This window comes from Sinocyclocheilus grahami, unplaced genomic scaffold, assembly GCF_001515645.1.
Source record: "Sinocyclocheilus grahami isolate Dianchi unplaced genomic scaffold, SAMN03320097.WGS_v1.1 scaffold877.1, whole genome shotgun sequence".
NCBI lineage: Eukaryota > Metazoa > Chordata > Actinopteri > Cypriniformes > Cyprinidae > Sinocyclocheilus > Sinocyclocheilus grahami.
Genome location: NW_015506056.1, coordinates 247664 through 272279, shown reverse-complemented (window position 1 = coordinate 272279; position 24616 = coordinate 247664). Strand labels below are relative to the sequence as shown.

The window sequence follows — 24616 nt, the reverse complement described above, 5'->3', positions numbered from 1 at the left end:
ATTTTGAATTCAGATAAATAGTGTTCATATCGATATCGGAATTATATCGTATCGACCGAAATGAAGAAATATATCGTGATATCAATTTTGGCCATATCGTCCAGCCCTACTTATGCTCAAGTATTTGTTTAGATCAAACCTACAATGGTAAAAGTATTATCCGTGTAAAATTAACTAATGGAAAAAGCAAGGTCGGTTCCCATCTTCCAGTTCTTCTGTTTGCTCTTTATGGATATGAAATATTAGTTCTGTCTCTCTCTCTCTGTAAGGTTGGCAAGGATAAGACGTTGCATGTGAAAGTGGTAAAGATGAATCCGCTGGAGAATCCTCCAGAAGAAAATGTGGAGAAAAAGATGGAAGGAGCTTGTGATTCTCCATCCAGTGATAAAGAGAATGCTAGTCAGGAGAACCTGAAGAAGGAGCCACAGTCCAAAGAGGAGGACAGCAGGAGAGAGAGTCTCTGTGAGTCTTAGCTGCTCTTCATGGTCATCCTTTTCACGATATATTAAAATAATCAAATTTTTGGTTCATATTTAAATAATTAGTAGCCTAATTGTAATTGTTTATACTTCTACATTGAAGTATAAAATGAGTTTCTTTGTGAGTTAAAATGTAATAAATATTTTTTGTTTTACCGTGTTTTTTTTTTTTTGGTCTGTAGCTGATAGGGCCCGCCGTTCACCCAGAAAACTCCCAACCAGTATGAAAGAAGAGAAGAAGAAATGGGTCATGCCCAAATTTCTGCCCCACAAGTACGATGTCAAACTTCTCAATGAGGACAAAGTTATCAGTGACGTCCCTGCAGACAGCCTGTTCAGAACGGAGCGGCCTCCCAACAAAGAAATAATGCGCTACTTCATCAGACACTACGCTCTGAGGTTGGGCTCGGGAGAGAGCGCCCCCTGGGTGGTGGAGGATGAATTGGTGAAAAAGTACAACCTGCCAAGCAAATTCAGCGACTTTTTACTGGACCCTCACAAGGTGGGGTACATGCTTCAGGAAAAAAAGTGTTTTTTATAGAGAATTGTTTTATTATATTAGATTTTCCTCTGTTTAGTTTTTGGCAGAAAATCCATCCGCCAAGAGGAAAAGCATGAGCTCACCGGAAGGTAAACCCAATAAGAAGCTGAAGACTGCGGAGACAGGAAAAGACAGTGAGGGAGTCAAAGTAAAAGGGGAAAAGAAGAAAAAGAAAAAAGATTCCCAGAACATACCTCTCAGCCCAACCCTTTGGGGTCATATGCAGGTATTTATAATACTAACCAAAGCATAAAAGCACTCTTCACATAAATGGGGCCCTATGAAATCCATTAAATTTTTTTCCTAAATTTCGTTTAAAGTTTTTTTTAAATTTAAATTTTTCTCGATTCATTCTTTCATTTAAAATTTTCTCGACTCCTTTTTAATAGTTAAATTAAATTGTATTAATCAAAAAGCATGTCTAATTAAAATCATGAAACTTATACATTTTCACATCAATTTATTAAAAGTTTGACAAAAATTACATGTTTAGGGCCCTATGAAATTTATTTTCTCTCACCATATTTTTGATTGTTACCAAATTCTGCGTTTTAGCATGTCTAATTATTTGAATGCATAAAACAATTTATTTTATTCATTTTTTTTTCTTAAAGTAGCCTTATGAATTTTTTTTCCTCAGAAATTCTGTGTTGTGTATTTTAAAATTTTCTGGTTATCAAATGAAGGCATAAAACATTAATTTCATTTATCTTTTAATTATTGAAAATTAAGCAAATTTAATTTTTTGGCAAACGGGATTTACTATTAAAATTAACAGAGACACGCAGAACATGCAGGATTCATATTTAAATCGACTTTAGCGGCTTAATATTTACAAATACTAGTCCATATCACGATTTGATAATGAAGTGTAATGACCTACTTTTTATTAATTCATTCAAAATTTGACAAATTCCGTGACATTCCGCGTTAAACTCTGAATTCTGTTTTTATGACTGGATTACGCGATTCCGTCCACGTTTTCCGCATCGCGGAAATCATAGGGCCCTACATAAATCACTAGATTCTATTAGTCTACCTAAAAGTTCATGGATTGCTAAGATACCAATGGGATACTCTTAATATGTGTAAAAATACATAGCACACAATTATACTGAAATTATTAAATAATATTAACCTAAACATGGTTGGTTTTGCTGTTGCATATCATAATGTTGCTGTTTACTGTTTGGAACAGAATTTATGACAAGTACAAGACTATGATGTCTTAAAATGCTGTCTAGGTAGTAGGGGTGTTAATTAATGATCAATCAATTGGTGCTAATAATTAAATTCACTTTAGTATGGATACACGTTGACCTGTTGGCCTGCTCTCTTGATTGCTCAAGACAAATTTCTCCCAACTAATAAACTAACCTTTGCAGTATAAATATTTTTTGGAAATTTAATTTTTTTTTGTCGTATGGTTGTCTAGGAGGGGACTTGTAATTGTATAAAATGAATGTTCTTCAACGGTTTATATAACATATAAATGTTTTATTCCTTTAAATATTTGTTGGATTTATTTATTTTTCTGTATTTTTTTTGTTCAGGTGAAGAAAGTTAATGGATCTCCGTTAAAAATGAAAAACTCAGGTACATCTAAGAAATGTGATGGGGAAAACATCCTCAGCGCCCCAAAATTAAATAAAAAGCAGGGAGACAAAAAATCCACTGACCCCAAAAAGAGCCGCAAGAGTGGGGTCACCAAGACTCCCAATGGCCAGAAGCTCTCCAAAAAGGAAGACAAAAGCGCTGGAAGCACCAAGAAACCCAAAATGAAGCAGATGACCCTTTTGGATCTTGCCAAAAGCCCACCTGCTGCTGCTAGCCCCAAAAAGCGAGGCAGAAGTCCAAGTACTGGCTCTGCTAAGCTGGGCAAACCTTTGGCGCCCATGGCCTTACATCTCCTTCGGTTTTACAAGGAGAATAAAGGCAAAGAAGACAAGAAGACAACTCTGTCCTCACTGGTGTCTAAGGCGGCAAAAACGCTGTCCGCAGAGGATCGTGGCCGGCTTCCTGAGGGGCTGAAAGAGCTGGTGCAAAAACGCTGGGAACTGTTTGAGCAGAAACGCAGATGGGCCCTTATGACCGAGGAGGAGAAACAGGACGTTCTGCGGCAGAAGCGCCAGGAAATCAAGCAGAAGCTGCGTGAGAAAGCCAAAGAGCGGAGGGAGAAAGAAATGCAGATGAGACGGGAGATGTCACGCCGTTACGAAGACCAGGAGCTCGAAGGCAAGAGCTTGCCAACATTCCGTTTGTTCGACATGCCCGAGGGGCTTCCCAACACCCTCTTTGGTGACATAGCCATGGTAGTTGAGTTCCTTCACTGCTACTCTGGCCTCCTGATGCCTGATGACCAGTATCCTATCACCTCTATCGCTCTGATGGAGGCTTTAGCTGGAGAGAAGGCAGGTTTCCTCTACTTGAACCGTGTGCTGGTGGTGCTGCTGCAAACACTTCTGCAAGATGAGCTGGCGGAAGGTTACAGTGAACTGGACATGCCGTTATCTGAGATTCCTCTGACCATGCACTCCATATCCGAGCTGGTTCGCTTGTGTTTACGGCCAACGGATGCCCATGAGGAAGAGAGCGCCCGCGGCTCGGATGACTGGCAGCCTGGTGTGGGCTACGATGACGTGGTGAGCAGTGAGTTCTTGGAAAAACTGGAGACGTCGGAGGTGTTTGAACTGAACTCTCAGGAGAAGGTCAGCCTGCTGGTGGCGCTGTGTCATCGTATCCTCATGACCTATTCAGTGGAAGATCACGTGGAGGCCACTCAGCAGCGATCTGCCGAGCTGTGGAGGGAGCGGCTTGCCACGCTTAAAGAAGTCAATGAACGTAAAAAGGCAGAGAAGCAGAAACGCAAAGAGCAGATGGAGGCAAAAACCGATGCTAGCGGAGAGGTACTAATGAGGGCAGATGGGAGGAAAGATTCAAATGTGATAAAAGAGACACCTAAGGTCCCCGCCAAAGTGGAACCAGAGCCGGAGGACATGATCAGCACAGTGAAAAGCAGACGTCTGATGTCCATTCAGGCCAAGAAAGAAAAGGAAGAGCAGGAACGGCAAAACAAAGGTGACAGACATGTAAAAGAAGAATCAGAATGCCAGAAACTAGGTTAAAAAAAACTGGTTGAAAGTGAGAATGAAGTGGTATTCCAGAAACCTGCAAAGAGTAAAGGAGAAAAATTATAACTTTAAGGTGTCAGAAACGTTTTTTCCCCCCCCTTCTTAGAAAATAATCTGACTCTTTCCTCATTTTGTTGTTTCATGCTGCGCTTTAACATTTACACTACTAAAATCAAGTGCCTTTCCTGAACAACTTTTAAAGTTGATTAAATTGAGCAAATGGATTTAACTTTCTACCCATCAAAGAATCCTGAAAAAGTGCATCGTTTCCTGAAAAATATTTAACAGCACAACTGATAATGATAAGATAAGAAAAAGTTTGAGCACCAAATCAGAATATTAGAAAGATTCATGATCATGTGACACTGAAGACTGGAAGAATAGCTGCTGAAAATTTAGGTTTGCCATTACAGGAATAAATAAGTTATTTTAAAATATAATTGGAAAAAAAATATTTTTAAATTATTTGATTTCACAGTACTACAGTTTTTATTGGGTTGTTTCTAATATTCAAATAAATGTAGCCTTGAAGAGCATAAAGGACTTTAAAAAAAACATAAAAAATCTTACCAACCATGTTTGAATGGTAGCGTTTATGTAACTTTTGCTTTAGTGAATACTTTATTCCATAAGGTAAGGAAATTCACTTTACAATTAATATGAAGTAACTTTGACCTTGTCTACACTGGACAAGTGTGTGCCAAGTAGATTCAAAATATTTAAAATGCACCAAGTAAAAAAACCTTAGAGCTGCATAATGGAACTGCAGGAGTTGCATATCATGATAGAAAACATGTTTGCTTTAGTGAATACTTTATTCCATAAGGTAAGGAAATTCACTTTACAATTAATATGAAGTAACTGACCTTGTCTACACTGGACAAGTGTGTGCCAAGTAGATTCAAAATATTTAAAATGCACCAAGTAAAAAAACCTTAGAGCTGCATAATGGAACTGCAGGAGTTGCATATCATGATAGAAAACATAAAATAAGATTACACATTTTATTTTAAACTGTTATATATGCATCTGCTGCAGAGCGTATGGAGAAGGAAGCGGAGGAGGAGCGAATCAGGAAGCAGAAAGCCGCAACAGAGAAAGCCTTGCAGGATGCCGTCACTAAAGCGAAGCTGGTGCTGAGGAGAACACCACTGGGTACCGATCGCAATCACAACCGGTACTGGCTGTTCTCTGACGTGGTTCCTGGCCTGTATATTGAAAAGGGATGGGTTCATGAGAGTATAGACTACACATTCACTCTTCCTCCTGAAGAGGAGCCGGTGTCGGCAGAGGAAGACAAAGAGGAGGAGACGGAAGGTTAGTCTACCCACACGCTTTCTAAAATACTGAATTTTTTATTTTGTTTTGTTATAGTAGGGCCAAATTAACATGTACAAGATATTAATAATACTTCTTGGAAGAGTTTATACATTGGCCACGTAAAATTGTTCATTTGCTATGCTGACTTTTCTGCTAAAGTACTAAATCTGTTGTTCACAGAAGCAACTCTTTTTGTTGGTACAAATAGTTCTTTGGTTCTTGGTACAAGCTTTAATTTAACCAGTGGAATATATCATTTATAGATAAAATGCTGTTATTTACAGCAAAAAAATTTTTTTTTAAATGTGTCTGTTCAGATGGAGAGAAAGAGGATGAAGGCAGCATAGTCAGCGCTTCTAATGAAAATGGCCAACAGGGGGCACCAGTGCCTGAGTCCTGTATTGAGACCACTGTGCCCAAACAAGGCCAAAACCTCTGGTAAGTGTTCTTGCAAATTCCCAGTTGTATCGTTGGCGTCTGGGAAATCAGCCTTTAAGTAATTTGTGGCTCCGAGCTCTTTTTGTATGAGACTATGCATTGTTTTGTAGCAAAGAATTCCAAAAAGAAAAATGGGCTAAAATGAGTTGTAATGAAGATTTACAGTTCCATGGATCAGGACAGAACATGGCATGACATCTGTCTGGACATCAGTATTGGGCAGCAACACAAATGCTTGTTCTTAAATTGTTTTCCCAGGTTTGTGTGCGATTCGCAAAAAGACCTCGATGAACTAATAGAAAGTCTTCACCCTCAGGGAGTAAGAGAGAGTGAACTCAAACTCAGGCTCCAGGTTAAGTGAGTATACACGCACTCTTCGCCTCCTTTCCTGAAAATTGATATTTTCACACGTTACTTGCTTTCAATCCCAGGAAAATGGATTAATAATGAAGATGTTGTCTTTATTTTAGTTACCAGGAAATCTTGCATTCCATCCATCTGACGAAAAAAGGTAACCCAGGCCTGAAGACCTGTGACGGATACCAGGAGCTGCTTAAATTCTTGCGCAGTGACATTATTGAGGTAGCATCTCGTCTGCAGAAAGGAGGCCTTGGATACATGGAGGACACATCTGAATTTGAAGAAAGGGTGAGAGACATTAAGACTACATGGTGTGGGCACTAAAACCAATATCTTTTTTCACGGTATGGTAATGGTACCCGTGCTACATGGATATCTCCACCACTTTAAACCTTCCTGACCTCACTTGTGCTTTCAGGTGCGTGACTTGGAGAAGTTGCAGGACTTTGGGGAGTGTGTGATCACACTGCAAGAGAGCGTGATCAAGAAGTTTCTGCAGGGCTTCATGGCACCCAAACAGAAAAAGAAAAAGAAGACCGGTGGAGAGGAGAGCACGACGGCGGAGGAAGTGGATGATCAGAAGAGACTGGCCGAAGAGGCCAGGGTGAGTGTGTTATGATTAGGGTTACTAACATTGCAGTAGCTTATTTCATGATTCTCAATACCATAGCCAAAAATATATAATATTAGTTTTATTTAAAAGTTAAATATGACTAAATAATAACAAATTAAAACAATGGCATGTATTCTTCATGACCTAGTGAAGTGAACATTGTAGCATTGTAGGCACTGAATGAACAAGTAGAAATAAAGGGAAAAGAAACAAATTTGTCTTCATTAGTACTTGTCAAAAAAATGGACATTGAAGCTGCATTTAATTTATTAGGAAAGTCATTGTTTTTGTGGAAACTGATATATATATTTTCAGGATTCTTTGAAATAGAAAATTCAAAACAACAGTATTTATTTAAATAGATTTTTTGTAAAAGTCTTTACTCCTACTGATCAGTTTAATGCATCCTTGCCAGAGAAAGTGAGTGGAGTGGATCGGCAACAATTTCCTTTCTGCGCTCCAAGCATCAATAATCACTCCTCTCCTCTGACCATTTCCAGCTCACTTCTCACTTGTTAACAGAAATGCTGCTTCGCCTTCACTGCATAACGAAATCTGCGCTAATAGCTGCTTCACTCTAAAATTGTCAGTATCTTTGAAATATCACAAGTTCTAACAAGAACATATACTTACAAGAAAAATAAATACACAATTCTAGATGAAAAGCTTCAACGTGGTTTATTAGAATGCTTACACTAAGCAAAAATCTATAGAGCTATTAACTGATTGTTTAGCTCCCTTTTGAAAGGAAAAAAATATTATTGAGAAATGAGTAGGCCTATGCTCACATACTTGCTGAATAAAAGTAATAATTCCTTTCTGAGCCCAGACTTTTGAAGGGTAGTGTATGTGTGTATTCACATTCTCACACAAGACTAAACTTCTTCTGCATGTTGAATTTCTAGGTAGCAACCGCGGTGGAGAAGTGGAAAACTGCAGTCTGTGAAGCTCAGACTTGCTCTCGTATGCACGTTCTGCTCGGCATGCTGGATGCCTGCATCAAGTGGGATATGTCTGCAGAGAATGCTCGCTGTAAAGTGTGCCGCCGGAAAGGTGACATACCTGAAGAGCAACCTCAAAAGCATTATTTGATGTGTGCATTTTAGAGGCTTTAGAATGTGTTTTATACAGTGGCAAAAGTCTGGACATGATAAAGTCTGCAAAACTATGAAATGACACATTGAAACTTTGTATTATGTAGTGACCAAAAAATTTATTTTAAGTAATTTTTTAGAGTTGCCACCCTTTGTCTAGATTCCAACTCTGCACACTCTGGACATTCATTTAACACACTTTTTGGGCTGCATCCTGGGATGCTTTTTATACCACATTGAGCAAGTTCACATGTGTGCTGAACACTTGATGACTGCTTCTCTATCCAGTTCAATTAATCAAGCATTTATTTTTATTAATTATAATGTTGGCAGTTTATATTGGTCTATAAAACATTTCAAGTGTGTTCTAACTACCGAATGGTCATGGTCAGGTCATGTTTCACATTAATTACCTAGAGTGTAGCGGCCTTCCACAGTTTTGTAATCTCAGTTTTTGTCTCTCAGATTGATGCATAAAACTTCAAAATGTACAAAAATGTATTCCAAGGTCCACCTACCATAGTCTCTTAAAAACATGGGAAACACTACTGCGTGTGAAACGCATGACCTTCAGACTCAGTGTAGTTACTTTTACACCTTTAGAGAATGAAATATAGAGTGAAACACACAAGGGACTGAATGACCATCAAAGAGAGAATGTCTGAGATTTAAACTCCACCTGTTGCTGTAATGTGAGCAGCACACGAAAGGAAGTACTGCGTGGTAACAGGAAGATTTAACATGTAATTGATCTGGTTTATGATTGTCTTTCTCTGTAGGAGAGGATGATAAGTTGATTCTCTGTGATGAGTGTAATAAAGCCTTCCATCTGTTCTGTCTGCGGCCGGCACTGTACCGTATACCGGCGGGTGAGTGGCTCTGCCCAGCCTGTCAGCCAACTACCGCCCGACGCAGCTCCAGGGGCAGGTAAGAACATGCACACGTTGGGCCTACTTTAAACTGTTTTACATTTGAATAAATTGAGGTTTCTATATATATATATATATATATATATATATATATGCTCCAAGTTCCTCATAATTCATTTACACATTTCTGATTGCAGAAACTATAATGAGGACACCGAGGAAGAGGAGGACTCGGAGGAGGAAGATGAAGAAGACTCTGAAGAGGAAGATTCAGAAGAAGAATACAGGAACACGGGCCACAGTTGTGAGTGCCACTCTGAGAGCTTTGAAATCTGAACGACTTTTTCATCAGGGGGTGGGGGATTTTTTTTTTTCTTCAAGAATATTTTAGGAGATAAAGTCAGCTACCTTGTTTATCAAATGTATTGTAGAATCATGATATGCTTAAGGGTTTGAAACTGTCTTAAAAGTTTCTGCACAAACTCTAGTTTTGACTGTTGGTTTGGATGTCACAGTGAGACCTAGGAAGAAGGTGAAGTCGTCTTTGAAGCCCAAAGTGCAGAGTAAACCACCACAGAAGAAGCATTCCCCTCCTAGTGCCAAACCAGCTCTCAGACCTGCTTCCAAGCCTGATCCAAAACTTGCACTCAGATCTGCTTCCAGACCAGATCCAAAGCCTGCTCTCAGATCTACTTCCAGACCAGATCTTAGACCTGCTCCCAGACCTGTTTCCAACCCAGATCCTAAACCAGAACCTAAACCTTCTCCCAAACAATTGCCTAAATCACGACCTGCACCAAGCAACCCTGCAGACATCGATGAGCTGGTGAGAAAAACAAGATATGTGGAAGTACAGTTCTCATGCACAACATTGTACTGTTTGCAGTAAATTAGTTTGTTTAATTATTTAACCATATTGTTTAGGTTTTGATGAATGTTGGGTTAAAGGGTCATGAATCCCCAGGCTACTTTTTCAGAGATTTTAGCAGAGGTGTTTATGTTGCACATCATAGAACACCATGTTAGCATCCGTTAATTTTAATAGTTGGAGAAAACTGGTTAATTTTAAGTTTTTTTTGAGCTATTCTCATCTTCTGGGTTTAAAATCTACATTGTGTTGACATCACAATTTGTGACGTGGCAAAGGACGATAGTACATCGATGACGTGTCTGTGTCTATTAAATTATTCATGAAACTGCGTGTTCTTATGCTATGAGAAGACGCTTTGTTTAATTATTCACAACAGCATGTGTTGATTTGCTATGACAGATGCTTCAGACTGAGATCGCGCACATTAACTGAGAGAAACGTTCATGGATCGAAGGAGAGCGTTTGTTTTTGTAATAAGAGTTCGGAACAAACGCGATTCATTCTCTTAGTGAGTATAATTGTTTTTACAGCTCCATGACACAACCTGTCAAAAAACGTATATAAACGCCGCAGAATAAGCCTTGAAAGTTCTCAGAGGTGCAACTGTGTTCATATACATGTTTTCGATGCAGAGTGCAAATGGCTGTGCATTTATTTGTGTTTTTAACTCTGTGCGAGTGAAATGAAACGGTCTGAACCCGAAGCTGTGTGTTGTGTCTCCCCTCTTCCCGCTCCGCTCCGTAGCGCATCACGCCCACTTTTTAGCGTTTTTTTAAAACTGCTGAGTTGAGCCCGACCGATATATCGTTTAGCCGATATTATTAGCTGATATGAACCTGTCGCCGATATATCGGTATCGGCGAATATGCTGCATTTTTTTTTAAATTTATTTATTTTTTTTACAGAATATATAACGCAGATTAAATGCTTCTGAATGGTGTAATTACTTAGTTTGTCCAGCAGAGCACACTCCATTGTTTGCTACTGGTGACCCAGGTCAGTGTAGTGTAGAGATGCGCGAATGAGCTCAAACTTCACCCGAGTCCACTGCTTCAAATGATCTGCCCGCCACCCACCCGCGTCTATATTTGATCGTCACATTACAATGATTTTAATTCTTAGTTTTGCATGATGAATGGATGGATGGCTCATTTTTAACCGCAGATTCAGTAACGTTAGAGACTAGAGCTGATCTGCGCATCACGGCACACGTCTGCGGCGCATTAAAGCCTGTTACAGCCACTGGAGCTGATCACGGCTGGACTGGTGATTATACCAGCCGCGCGGCTGGTATAATCGGCAGTGCGGTGGTGGCTTGAGTCTGTTGAATGGTGATTTAACGCTACGTTGTCGCCTAGTTGGAGAGACTCGATGCTAAGTAAATAAACAACAATGTCCCCGTCTTTTACTCTCACAACGAGCTTATCATATTCGTTTGCTACATTAGTAGGACCCTATGATTTCCGCGATGCAGAAAACATGAATGGAATCACGGAATTTTATGGATTTTGTCTTATTTTTGATGAATAAATAAAAAACAGGTCAGTGTGTATATATACTGTGTCTGTGAATATTAAATTGCAAAAAGACGATTTAAATATGAATGTTCTGCATGTTCATTTGATTACCAGAAAATACACAACACAGAGTTTGTGAAAAAATGTAATTATTTATTCATTTTAGATGTTTACATTAGTAAAAACTGTGCTTCCTGCATAAACCTGCCCCTGTTGGTTTGGCAGTAGCTTGCTTGCCCTACACAGTTACCTTGTTTAATTTCTTAATTCAAGTTATATATATTTTGTTCTATTTGTGTTATTTATAATAAGTGAAGTTTACTCTTAAGTGCACTGATATCAGACTCATTTTGAATAATAAAGATTGTTAAATAAATACCCTGCCTCCACTACATAGGCCTATGTTTGTCACATCATTATAAGTGTTTGATCACCACATTTGAGTTATCATTGCAAAAAATGTGTTTAAGGGTATATATTCTGTTTATGTAGGCTATATGCTGTATTCTAATGTACAGTACCAGTCAAAAGTTTGGACACACGAATGGGAAGTGTCCAAACGTTTGACTATACTGTACTATAATATAGCCTACACATAAAGAATATCGGCCGATATATCAGTACTGGTCTTTTTTTACTCCCTAATATCGGCATCGGCCCCCAAAAAACCCATATCGGTCCGGCTCTAGTGCGGAGAACTAACCAGTGTGGAAACGGGGTTTCATGACCCTTTCATTTTCGTTGTGCTCATTCTTGAAGGCAATTTATTTTACAAATGCTTTGCAAACGGGTTCAGCTGAATCATTAAAAAGTACTTGTGAAAAAGAAGAGTTTGTTCAAATAAAGAAGAGTTTGTTCATTAAGCAATAGCACAGAGTGTGCTGAAGCAAAAAAACTTGTAAATGAAACAATTAGTGCAGGGAATAGTATTATTAGGCACCATATACAAGTGTTTCTTAAGTGTTGTTGATTGTGTGCAGGTGCGACAGAGCTCCAAGTCTCTATCAAAGAAACAAGCTATTGAGGTAGAGAAATGTGAGGAGATTCTTCAGAAGCTGATAAAATACCGACACAGCTGGCCCTTCAGGTATACCCTCACGAGACTTTTTTGACTTTTATTTTACAAGTATATTTGTTGATCACATTTAGTCTCATAACATGTCATTTAAAAAAGGTGTTAAGACTTTAAGTACCTAAAGGCTACTTGCCATTGTTTTAATTTAATATTTATTCATGTTTATATCTTAATATCTTTATGCCTGGTAGTAGCATTTAGCAGATTAGAGCTGGGTGAGTTTATATTTTGCAGCAGTATAGCTTGCTTGTTACACCCTCTGCAAGTATTTTGTATGCAGATAAAGTTTGACGTAGTTTAATATCCAACTTCATATGGATATATGATTTACATTTTGTGGTGAAATAAAAATATAGAATATTATTGTTATATAATATATATTGCTTGATGGGAGTATACTTTATGTATGCAAGTACTTTACTTTATGTATGCATGTAAGGCATGTACTATATATCCAACCTTAATATATCGCAAGGGTGAATAATATAGTTAATGTTTTTTGACAATATAGCAATCGGGCAGTTGAGATTTGCTCTTGTACTGTACGTACCACTCCCCAGTGTGAGTGTACTGTATGTATTAGGGCTGGGGGGGGGGGAATAGATTTTTCGATTAATCGTTTTTTAAAATGACGTTGATTCGATATTGATTCTCAAGAGCTGCGAATCGAACTTTTGCGGTATTTATTTCCGCAAATATTTAAAGGGTTAGTTCACCCAAAAATGAAAATTAGCCCATAAATTACTCACCCTCAAGTCATCCTAGGTGTATATGACGTTCTTCTTTCAGACGAATCTAGTCGGAGTTATATTAAAAATTGTATTTGATCTTTCAAGCTGTTTAATGCCACTCAGTGGGTGTTGCATGCATCAGTCCAAAAAAAGTTAAATAAAAAGCGCCCATCCATTAAAAAAAAAAAAAGGTGTCTCACACGACTCCGGGGTGTGAACAAAGGTCTCCTGTAGCGAATCGATGCGTTTTTGTAAGAAAAATATCCATATTCAAAACGTAATAATCACTTTAATGTAGCTTGCGCCAACAGTTGTACACGGAAGCAGTTCCGGGCTGATGAGTTATGAGTTCAGCGTTGCTCATGCACCGGTGAGTCTCGTGAAAACCAACGTTTGTTAACAGGAGCAAAGGAAGTAAAGCTTTCTTACTTTAGCAAAGGAAAACCAGTCTCCTCTTGGCTTATATCGAAATCCTCCGACATTCTTCTTTACAAATCCTCGTTTTGTACTTCTAATAAGTGACCGTTGTTTTGTTTTGATCTCTCCCCTGCACTTCCGCGTTCGTCACTTCTGAGCGGCGCATGCGCAAAGCTCACCTCATATGTCATCCGCCCGGAGCTGCTTCCGTGTACAACTGTTGGCGCAAGCTACATTAAAGTGATTACGTTTTGAATATGGATATTTTTCTTACAAAAACGCATCGATTCGCTACAGGAGACCTTTGTTCACCCCCCGGAGTCGTGTGAGACACCTTTTTAAAAAAAAATTTTTTATGGATGGGCGCTTTTTATTTAACTTTTTTTGGACTGATGCAAGCAACACCTGCTGAGTGGCATTAAACAGCTTGAAAGATCAAATGCAATTTTTAATACAACTCCGACTGGATTCGTCAGAAAGAAGAAAGTGATATACACCTAGGATGACTTGAGGGTGAGTAATTTATGGGGTAATTTTCATTTTTGGGTGAACTAACCCTTTAACACAAGATCTGATTAATGTGATTCTTATCATTAGTCTTCTCCAGTAGATGTCACCCTCTTATTTACCTTGCGCACTGTTACAGCAGAAAGCCTGTCATTCATTTAGTGCTTATGGCGGAGATACTGTTGACAAGAACAAAGCAATAGGCGTGATATGCAATGATCAGGTGAAATGCCATAGTAATACTATAAATCTGCGGAAGCATTTGATATCACGCATAAGGCACCATGATTTCCACAATTAATGAATGGCAGATGGCGCAACGCACTGTTTTGTTTACTACACTCATACTAAAGCACGAACGATGCCTGCGGTGTTTTCAGTTTCTGCCGTCTCACTATATGATGACATGAACACACGAATATCATCTCCAGCTGCCCTGAGAGACACTTCATTAGCATTTTACCGTTTAATTTGAGAAAACTACTGTCATGTCACATACACAGCAGCTGCAAGTTCTTCACAGTAACCTGTCAAAATAAAAGTTTGGTTTAATGCGAAGAAGCCGTGTCAGAAGTATATTACTTTTGTGCAGTCTTAAGACTCAATGTAACAGCAATGCTGCTACTACTACTAATAAATATTAATACATTTTTTTTATTTTTTTATTTTAATAGTCAACCTCTGTTGTGCAGCACTTAAGTTTCATTTGATTAGGATAAATTAAATTAATGTTTTATGCCTTCATCTGATTACCAGAAAAAAAATATATATATATTTTATTGGGCCCTATATACACATACACAGCAGCTGCAAGTTCTTCACAGTAACCTGTCAAAATAAAAGTTTGGTTTAATGCGAAGAAGCCGTGTCAGAAGTATATTACTTTTGTGCAGTCTTAAGACTCAATGTAACAGCAATGCTGCTACTACTACTAATAAATATTAATAAATTTGTTTTATTTTTTTATTTTAATAGTCAACCTCTGTTGTGCAGCACTTAATTTTCATTTGATTAGGATAAATTAAATTAATGTTTTATGCCTTCATCTGATTACCAGAAAAAAATATATATATATTTTATTGGGCCCTATATATATATATATAGGGCCCAATAAAATATATATATATTTTATTGGGCCCTATATATATATATATATATATATATATATATATTTTTTTTTTAAGGACCCTATACAAAAAAAAAAGGCTAGGTTTAAAATACTGGTCTGTGGCTCTTAATTTCTTTTTATTAATTCATCATTTGTAAACTGATGTTTACTGTTCATTTTTTTTAGAAATATCAATAGCATTTGTATTAAAGCTACATACACTGAATGTAATAAAAAAAAAAAAACGAGAATTGAATCAAGAATCGAATCAAGAGCTTGTGAATCGGAATCGAATCAGGACATTTGAACCGATACCCAGCCCTAGTATGTATCCAGGTTAAATACAGTATTTGTAGAATTAGTTTTTCATTATTAATTCATGAATTCATGTTAGTTTGTTATTTGGTGATATTGAGAATTCTGAAACCTGTCAGGGTGTTCTTTAACTTCTAATAGTTTGATGTGCCATTTGGTGATTGTGTATCATTAATGCAGTTAATGTGAGTAGTGAAGAAGTGCTTTCTCTTCCTCTCATCCAGGGAACCTGTATCTGCTGAAGAAGCCGAGGATTATCGGGACATCATCAGCTGCCCGATGGACTTCACCACCATGCAGGACAAGTTCAAATCCTCCCAGTACCACAACGCCAGCGATTTTGTCAAGGACGTGAAGCTCGTCTTCTCAAATGCAGAGGAATACAACGAGCCCGACAGCGACGTCCTGACCTGCATGGCGTGCACAGAGCAGGCATTCATCGAGCTCATGCAGAAGAGCCTCCCTGGGATCGGCTACCTGCGACGGCGATCACGCAAGCGTCCGGCCGCTCACTCCGAAGAGGAGGAGGAGGAAGATGATGAGGAGGAGAGGGGAAAGAAGATACAAAATGGGAAGCAAGGGAGAGCCTCATCCAGACAGAAGGAAGATGATGAGGAAGACTCTGGACAGAGGAAGACCAGACAGTGCGGTGGACAATGGAACCAAGATGACAGCGAAAGTGAGGAAGATGAGGAGGAGGACGAGTCTGTGAGAAGGAAGAGCAAGCGGACAAATCGCAAAGATTATCGGGAGCAGGACAGCGACAATGAGAGGGACAGCAGGAGAACTGGATTGAGACGGACTGCACGAGGTGTGACGGATGACAAGGAGGCCAGCAGTGACGAGGACTCGGGCGTCCAGCGACATTCCAAGAGGCTCAAACGCTCATGAAGACCAGGGTGCTTTGTGTTCTTTGTATTCATTTTTGTACCCCCTCCTTATTAATCAGAAGGCGAAACGGGGTGCCCCATACCACTGCATATTGGACGGAACTTTTGCTCACCCCGATGTAGATGTTTGGGTTTATTTTACTTTTTGGAAGTTTTTGTTAATATTGGAGAAAACTGATTTATATTTGTAAGTTGATTAATAATGGTGACACTTGGTTTTTCAACCTTAAGATTTGCATTGAAAAAGAGATGTCATCTCCTTGAGCTCTTGAGACTTTTTTCATTTGATATTTGGCCTAAAAAAACTCAAATAATAATAAAAAAAAAACCACTTGTATCCCAAAAAAGATTGTAATTGGGTTGCAGATACCACCAAGCCATGTCTGATTTTGATGGCTTGAGAGGTTTCCCTGTAAAAGTTAACCTGTAAATGTTATAAAGTGATTCAGAATGAAACGGATCCTTTTGCGTAGACCTTCTAAATGAATTAACCAGTGAGCGTCCAGAACTAGGCTCTTTCAGTGAAACTGACGTTATGTGTTTTCTGTGTCTCATAAGAGCGGTTTAATTGGCACTAAACCCCCATGGTGGTATGACACTGAACTAAAAGTCTTTATTTTTGAATGTGCCACCACTTTTTCCTTTTCTTTAGTCATTTATTATTTTGCAGTTTTACAATAAAAGCTGTCATCCTTGCGTTCGGTTAGACAACTTCTGTTTTTGAAAAGCAGGAGATCACTGGTCTTGTTTATTGGCGTCTAGCAATTCCTCTAAACCTCATGCTGCTCTTATTCCCTTGAAACCAGTAGGTGGCACTCTACTACAGTGGTCTTCGAAAGAAAAGCGCCCCTTGGTGTAAAACTGACATTTGAATGTTATATCCCCACTAAAGACCTTTGCAGTGATAAATTGAACCTAAAATCAAGATGGTCAAGTCAGATGTGAAACACTCAAGTGAAATTCTATTATCCGATTTCCTTTTTCATATGACTATGTAAATAATAAGCTTTGACTATATTTTGGTTTTTGATCGTAGCCACGGAAGTCTCAGTTTAAGATGGGTATGTTTGTCCACAGCAGATGTGCTGCTCAGGGCTTTATTCTGGATTAAAACTTTCTTTTTCTTTTTTCATTTTTATGGAGATTTCTGATTTAATCTCCCCCCCCCCATCTAGATTAGGCTTATTTTAAACTTCAGAAGCGAGGTCACTCTTATCATAAACTTCTTGAATTGGTTCATAATATTCTTTGGGGCGTGACAATTTCTTTTATATCTTTTGTTTAGTACCATTTTCGTAATCTTTACCACGTTATCCATCATGTGACCTGTTGTTTTCTATCAGTGAAACATACCTTTAAGATTGGCAGGCTTGGAAAGTGAGTTGTCTCACAGGTGTAAATGCTTTCTTTCAGTTAGGAGGTAGTAGAGGTGGTCAAAGCTGTTTTCATATGTATTTATAGCTCCACGGCCTGGTAGGGAAACTAAACTTTAAGGAAATCCTTACCCTTTTTTTGCACCCACAGATTCCGAAGACTTCATTCAGTTTTCTGAAAGTCTTTTTTTCTTTTTCTTTTTTTCTTTCTTTTTTTTAAGACCCCTTCAGTGTCACTGCCAGTTGTAAAATCTTGTGTTATATAAAAGTAAGGGGCAGGGAGGGAGGGGGGGCCAGGAAGATTTGGGGACTGATAGTTTTTTTTTCTTCTCCCCTTTGTGTAATTTCTTTACTTTTTAATAAAACATTGTGCAATGTCCAAGATTTGTCCTCGTCTCTAATCCCCTCCTGTTTGTCTCACCTGAACCATAAAAAGTCTTAATAGGTCATCATAGTTGGGCTTCGTTTTAAAACCTACACGCGTTTTAAGGAATTATGGGTGTCCTTTACACAGAAAAGGTGATTCTGTTTTCAAAGATACCTAATTCTTGCTGAAGTTTATAGTATACTGCATATTTTGTGAAATCCAAACCCATAATTCATCTCAGTGGACACAATAGAAAGAAAAGTTAAATAAGTCGTAAAAATTGATTTATAAAGTTAAAGTTGTGATGTAACAAGTATCAACAAATCTTGAATTGTGTTTTTTTTTTTTTTTTTTAAACCACAAAAATAGTGGTTAAATGCATTTGCAGTAAGCCCAATAACATGCATTTACAAAATAGGGTGAATTTTTATTTTATTCAACATTATTTAAAAATCTCTTTTTTTTTCTTTTTTTATGTCCGTGTATTTGAGAAAACATTTATTTCATATGATTTTTTCCCCCCCCCCATTTTCAATTGTTTTAGTTCAATAAAAGGTTAGATATTTGTGAATTATTATTTTATATATATATATTTTATTTTATTTTTTTAAATAAAAGATCAAAATGATTAACAATAGCAGATTTATTTTCACAGCCTTCTTTGATCATATTTACCAAGGGTGCCAATAATTCTGTTTGTTTTTTTTTTTTTTTTTTTTTTAACCACAAAAATAGTGGTTAAATGCATTTGCAGTAAGCCCAATAACATGCATTTACAAAATAGGGTGAATTTTTATTTTATTCAACATTATTTAAAAATCTCTTTTTTTTTCTTTTTTTCTTACCCAAAATTTGATTATGCATTTATTATACTTTAAGGTGTAATTAGCTTAGCAATGTGCTAATGTCAAACTATTGAAATCAGTGTGATTGTAACTATGTAGTGTTTCCTTAAAAGAGCACAGCTTTGTTTTAGAACAGGGCCTTAGATGTCATGGTGAAAGCGCGGCAGTCGTAATTTAGAGAGGTTTTGTTCTTTGTCTTTTATTTCATGATTGAAAGACGTTTATCTCAACTGTTCCCGCACTGGCCCCCGGTGCTCCTCCTGTCCACGCGTAATGGGGCCCTGATCATGAAAGGGTGAGAGAGTAAAGAGCGAGGTCCGCCATTCATTCTTTAATTACACACACTGGTGTTTTTGTTGGAAGTCTCGGGTGGCAGAAGGTAATTGCCCTTCCTCACGTCGCCGCTCAGTCAGCCTGGCTCCAGACTTTCCACTGAGGACAGACTGGGCTAAAACCTGAGAGAGAAATTAATATTTGAAATGCTTGGATTGAAAGAACACTGGAGGAGAAGAAAGAATGGCGATAGATACAGGTCTGTTGATTGAGTAAAGTGTACGTGTTAAGTGTATGGGAAGTAGGTGTCCATAGTGTTGGCGCATCCTCCATTCCTGATTGAATCGTGTGTTGTGATCCTGCTTTATTCTGGACAGAGTAGCTTTTATGTAATTTTTATATCTCGGCATGTCTTTTGTAATATTCTGCTGGGCAGATCAAGGCTAAAATGCCACCAGTAATGACCACGATGAACCTGCTTATTCAGGAAACCGTTTCATGTGTTATAAGCTCAATAAGGTCGCTGGAAAATGTCACATCTTCTTTGAAATCGAGAGATTATCCCTCTCTTGTCTTTCCTGCGCTGGTCATCCTCTTTTGAAGATCAAACACTTTGTGGTGCTCGTCTTTAAAGCTGAAAGAAATGAGCTGGAGCAACTCTAGTCTGAGAGCTACATCAGGGGCCTCGTGTCTAAATGTTGTGTACACACAAAACGGGCATTGAAAATCATGTATGGCATTATTAAAAATGAACTTTGCACAGATGTAACATAAGGATTTATGAAGCTTTTACTGTTTCTTGTAGGATGCAGCCTTCCAAGTTTTGGGGTTACGGGACCCCTGAAGAGAATTGTACACTTACGCATAAACATAGCTACAGCACATCAATCTAAAGAAAGTAATAACAGTCAGTTCTTGAATTTCATATGTTGGAAGCAGAACAAATGTGCAAGCGAAAAGATCTGAGTGACTTTGACAAAGGCTAAAAATAGTGATGGCTAGAGTGACTGGGTACCTACCAACAGTGGCAAGGAAGGACAACCAGTAAACGGAAATCAAGGTCATAGGTGCCCAAGGCTCAACGATGCATGTGGGGAGCGAAGGATAGCTAAAACCGAAAACAAAATGCTGGACATGATAGAAAGGTGTCTGAACACACAGTATATCACAGACAAGGCATATTGCCATTATGATGACCCATGTCCACTGCCGAAAGTGCCAATAATGGGCATGTGAGCATCATGTGGATGTTGCTTTGAGACCACCTAACAAAAGACAGTTGCAGACCATGTACACACCTTCATGGCAGTGGTGTTCCCTAATGGCAGTGGCTTATTTCAGCAGGATAATGCACACTGCCGCAATGCAAAAATTGTTCAAGAAGTTTGAAGAACATGACAAAGTTCAATGTTCAACCAGATTCCCCCGATTGAGCATCTATGACAGGGATGTCCTGAAGAGCTCCTGTCCTGCAGACTTCAGTTCCAAACCTGCTTAATTATCAAGTAACCCTGAACATTTTCATTTTAGATGGTTCAGGTGTGTTTAATTCCCAGCAGGCACACAACGTCGTTGATATTTGGTTAAATTTCGGTTGCGACGGCGGGTGACCAAGATTCAATGTAAATTCAACATCTAATGGGAATGTTACATTTCGACATTATTAACTGTCTTGATATTTACTTTGAAAGCTGAAGCTCGCGATCATGGTAAGGGTATGGTATGGTAAATTACATTTCCGACGCCTGCTTGTGGTGTTCAGCCAATCACAATGCACTGGGTCAGCTGGCCAATCAGAGCAGACTGCGCTTGTCAAAGGAGGGGGCTTTGTTGAAAACGAAGTGTTTGAGAGAGGCGGGGCATAGAGGACCTACAATAATGTACAGTATTTTAAAAATGTGTTTTTTGAACATTAAAGCATGTCAACATATTCTATTACACCAAATACACAAAATAATGATCTTTAAAATAGCATCATATGACCCCTTTAAGTCAACGACAAATTGACTTCAAATATTGACATCAAACCCGATTTTCATTTTCAACCAAAATGCAACGGCAACCTGACGTTACATAGACGTCCGGTGCCTGCTAGGTTGGGTTTGGAGCTGAATCTGCGGGACGGTAGCTCTCTAGAAGCAGGGTTGGTGACCCCTGATCTATGAGATGTGCTGGGCCAACACATCTAGGGGTGTCCAAACCTGTGTTGGAACTGGTTGGACTAAAAATCTGCAGGACGTTGGCCCTCCAGGAGCAGAATTGTACAACTCTGAACCAATCCAAGTAGTCCAACTAGTCCAAGGTGGAGGCACCTCCTTGTAGCTCTGCAAGGATCTGCTTCTAATATCTTGGTGCCATGTGCTTGATGGATGTTTGTTGCTCTGCAGCTTAATGCTTTTTCTTCATTCTTGTCGCGTGCAGCAGAAGTCCCTGTGAGAAACTACATTATCCATGATTCCCCAAAGAAATATCCAGCAATCAGACAACCGAAACAAGAAAATTATAAAATAAAACTTTTTAGCGCCTATCCACTCCCATAAAGTACTGTGAATGATGTAACTGAGTTAGTCTCCCTCCAATCTCAAACTACTTTAATTTGTGTAAATATGCCTATTTTGCAATAAACTTACAAATTGTTTCTACATACATATTCAACATCTTTAAAGGGGTCATCGGATGCCCATTTTCCACAAGTTGATATGATTCTTTAGGGTCTTAATGAAAACACTAACATAGTTTGGTTAAAATTTCTCAATGGTGGTGTAAAAAACACCTTTTTTACCCTATCAAAAACAGCTCTTTTCAGATCAAGCCGATTTTCCTTTAAATGTTAATGAGCTCTGCTAACCCCGCCCCTCTCTTCGAGCCGCTCTCTGAGGGACTGTTTACTTTAGCCGCATTCATCGTGAAACTTGCTAATTAGCACATTATTAGGAAAGGTGATTTGCAAAGATTCATTAAAAAACCTTACACTCACTTCTTCTGTAGATGAGGCTGGATCATGAATGATTCGCGCGAACATAGACGCATTTATGTAGATCGGGGGCGCATTCCCTTCAGAAACAAACATAATCCACTGCGTCTTCAGCGGCTCAGATGTCGGGAGTAAATGATGACTGCTATGTTCATTATTACATCCAACAACAAAACACCTCAATCGCTTAGGACTCATTCTTGTCTCCATCTGCTCCGGAGGTGAAACAATGGCGGACTGATGACAGCTCACTCAGGGCGGGTCTAAGGTAAGACGCCAGTCCAGTCTGTGCTGAAACGCTACTGTCAATCAAACTATCATGGGAGGGGCCTGTCTGTGTGAGGTCACATAGACAGGCATCTGAGATCGGCTCGATTTGAGAAAGGGGTAAAGATTTTAGTCGATAAAAAAAAAAACATGGTGGTTTTTTATCATTTTAGGGTGGTTGTGTACACACACTGCCAACACACATTACAGTTCAAACAACTTGTAAAAGTGCATGTAGCATCCGATGACTCCTTTAAATCAGTTTTTTGTCTCCATCATTGTTAACTTGATTGTCATTTGCAATCCTTCATTAAGTACACAGTCTTGTCTTCTTGACCAGTTTTAATATACATTTTTGCTTTAAATCAAAGTTTGTAATGATTCTCTTTATAGGTGGTTGGTGTGGTTCATGGCTTATAACTACATTTTTTGATCAGACCATAAAGAATTTACTGTGCTATATGCAATTGGGTAGTATTCCATTCTGAATGTAGCCATGTATACCCTGTTGAAAAAACCAGCATATGCTGGTTAGGTATGTTTTGATGCTGGTTTATGCTGGTCATGTGCTGTTTTAAGCTGGTCTTGTGCTGGCAAAGGACCAGCACAAACCAGCAAAAGGACCAGCACAAACCAGCAAAAGGACCAGCACATGACCAGCATAAACCAGCAAAAGGACCAACTTAAACCAGCATCCCAGCGTCAAAACATACCAAACCAGCATATGCTGTTTTTTTCAACAGGGTAGGTACGCGTTGTTTACGTAATGGTAGTCATATAAACAAAATAAGCTTGTCTTACTTAGACATGTTTGAATTGGGTTTGTTTCTGATGCAGAGCAGCATATTGTTCTTACACCACGGTTTAATAGAGATTGGATTTAGCATTGTGTGTATGTGCGGCACAGTTGAGAGGGAATTAAAGATGAAGACATCAAAGTGCGTGACAATAGAGAAAGGAATCTCTACCCACACACACAAAGCAGCTCAAACGGGCAGAAGCAGCTGTCTAGTAGGAGCTGCAGGAAAAGGAGGATTTTTCAGTGGAATTGTAAGACTGTGTAACTGAGACCTTTTAATTCCAGAGAGAGGGTGTGTGTGAGGGGGGGGGGCAAGTCTGTGATTTTTGTGTTCTTGTAAAGGTATTTGTTTACATAGGATAATTTTTTCAGTGAATAGTGTGTTTGTGCTTTTGGCATTCGCATGAATGTGAAGAGGTGTGTGTGTGTGTGTGTGTTAATATGGAGCAGTAAGGGACCTGCAGGCCTATAAAGGAGTCTTTGAATGGCTGAAGGAGCTATAATTCATTACAGATGTGAAGGTAATCATACCCAGACAGGTCTGGTGGCTGCCACGGCCCAACGACAGGAGACCCAGTCTGGGCACAGCGACAGGACGGCGTGGGTGCGGATGCAGGAGCTCAGCAAGGTCAACTTTATATGGCACCTACAGATGGAAATCAACACAAGATGATTTTGTAAGAAATTAGCCATTTTTGATCTTGCTAACATTTTTAATAAATCTGATTTTAGATTTAATATACATATATTTAGAAAGGCTACATCAAATACCTATGCCTGTGACAGAGATTTTTTTTTTTTTCAAAGTAAAAAATCTGGAAATACACAAAAGAATGTCCAAGTCAACATATGTTATTACATTTACATTTATTAATTTTGCAGACGCTTTTATCCAAAGTAACTTACAATTGGGGAATACATAAAGCGATTCATCTTAAAGAGGCAAACAGATACAAGAAGTGCTCGCAATACCAAGTTTCAGGCATTGTTTAAATCAGTTCAAGGTAGAAAGAGAAGGAATAAATAAAGAGAAAGACAAAGTTTTTTTTATTTGTATTTTTTTTAAATTAAGGATGAAATCAAGTAGCGTCGAAAGAGATGAGTTTTCAGCTGTCGTTTGAAAATTGTCAGGGATTCAGCATTCTGGATAGGGGTGGGAAGATCGTTCCACCAGCCAGGAATGGTGAACGAGAATGTTCTGGAAAGTGATTTTGAGCCTCTCTGTGATGGTACCACGAGGCGTCGCTCACTAGCGGATCTCAGACTTCTGGAGGGGATGTAGATTCGTAGTAGTGAGTGGAAGTAGGCGGGTGCTGAGCCTGTGGCTGTTCTATATGCAAACATCAATGTCTTGAACTTGATGCGAGTCGTAACTGGTAGCCAGTGCAAGGAGATAAGGAGAGGTGTAACATGGGCTCTTTTGGGCTCGTTGAAGACCAGTC

General features: G+C 38.8%; 1 protein-coding gene across 3 annotated transcripts in view; it reads left to right on the top strand.

Moving 5' to 3' along the window:
* LOC107563504 (tyrosine-protein kinase BAZ1B) overlaps nucleotides 1-19816 on the top strand; it is a 28576-nt gene extending 8760 nt beyond the window's left edge. The window contains exons 4-19 of one of the 3 annotated variants that reach the window (XR_001606107.1): nucleotides 270-462; nucleotides 662-981; nucleotides 1058-1246; nucleotides 2574-4098; nucleotides 5190-5468; nucleotides 5789-5909; nucleotides 6168-6266; nucleotides 6380-6557; nucleotides 6688-6873; nucleotides 7788-7935; nucleotides 8756-8903; nucleotides 9043-9149; nucleotides 9361-9671; nucleotides 12214-12320; nucleotides 15611-16610; nucleotides 19806-19816. Coding sequence is in view for 2 of the 3 variants with exons in the window: in XM_016248399.1 (XP_016103885.1) it covers nucleotides 270-462; nucleotides 662-981; nucleotides 1058-1246; nucleotides 2574-4098; nucleotides 5190-5468; nucleotides 5789-5909; nucleotides 6168-6266; nucleotides 6380-6557; nucleotides 6688-6873; nucleotides 7788-7935; nucleotides 8756-8903; nucleotides 9043-9149; nucleotides 9361-9671; nucleotides 12214-12320; nucleotides 15611-16277 (4578 nt within the window). In the remaining variant the exon portion in view is untranslated. Of the gene's footprint in view, nucleotides 1-269; nucleotides 463-661; nucleotides 982-1057; nucleotides 1247-2573; nucleotides 4099-5189; nucleotides 5469-5788; nucleotides 5910-6167; nucleotides 6267-6379; nucleotides 6558-6687; nucleotides 6874-7787; nucleotides 7936-8755; nucleotides 8904-9042; nucleotides 9150-9360; nucleotides 9672-12213; nucleotides 12321-15610; nucleotides 17033-19805 lie in introns of those variants that run through there. The other 2 variants (XM_016248400.1, XM_016248399.1) reach the window with 2 other exon arrangements.
* Nucleotides 19817-24616: the final 4800 nt, after the last annotated feature.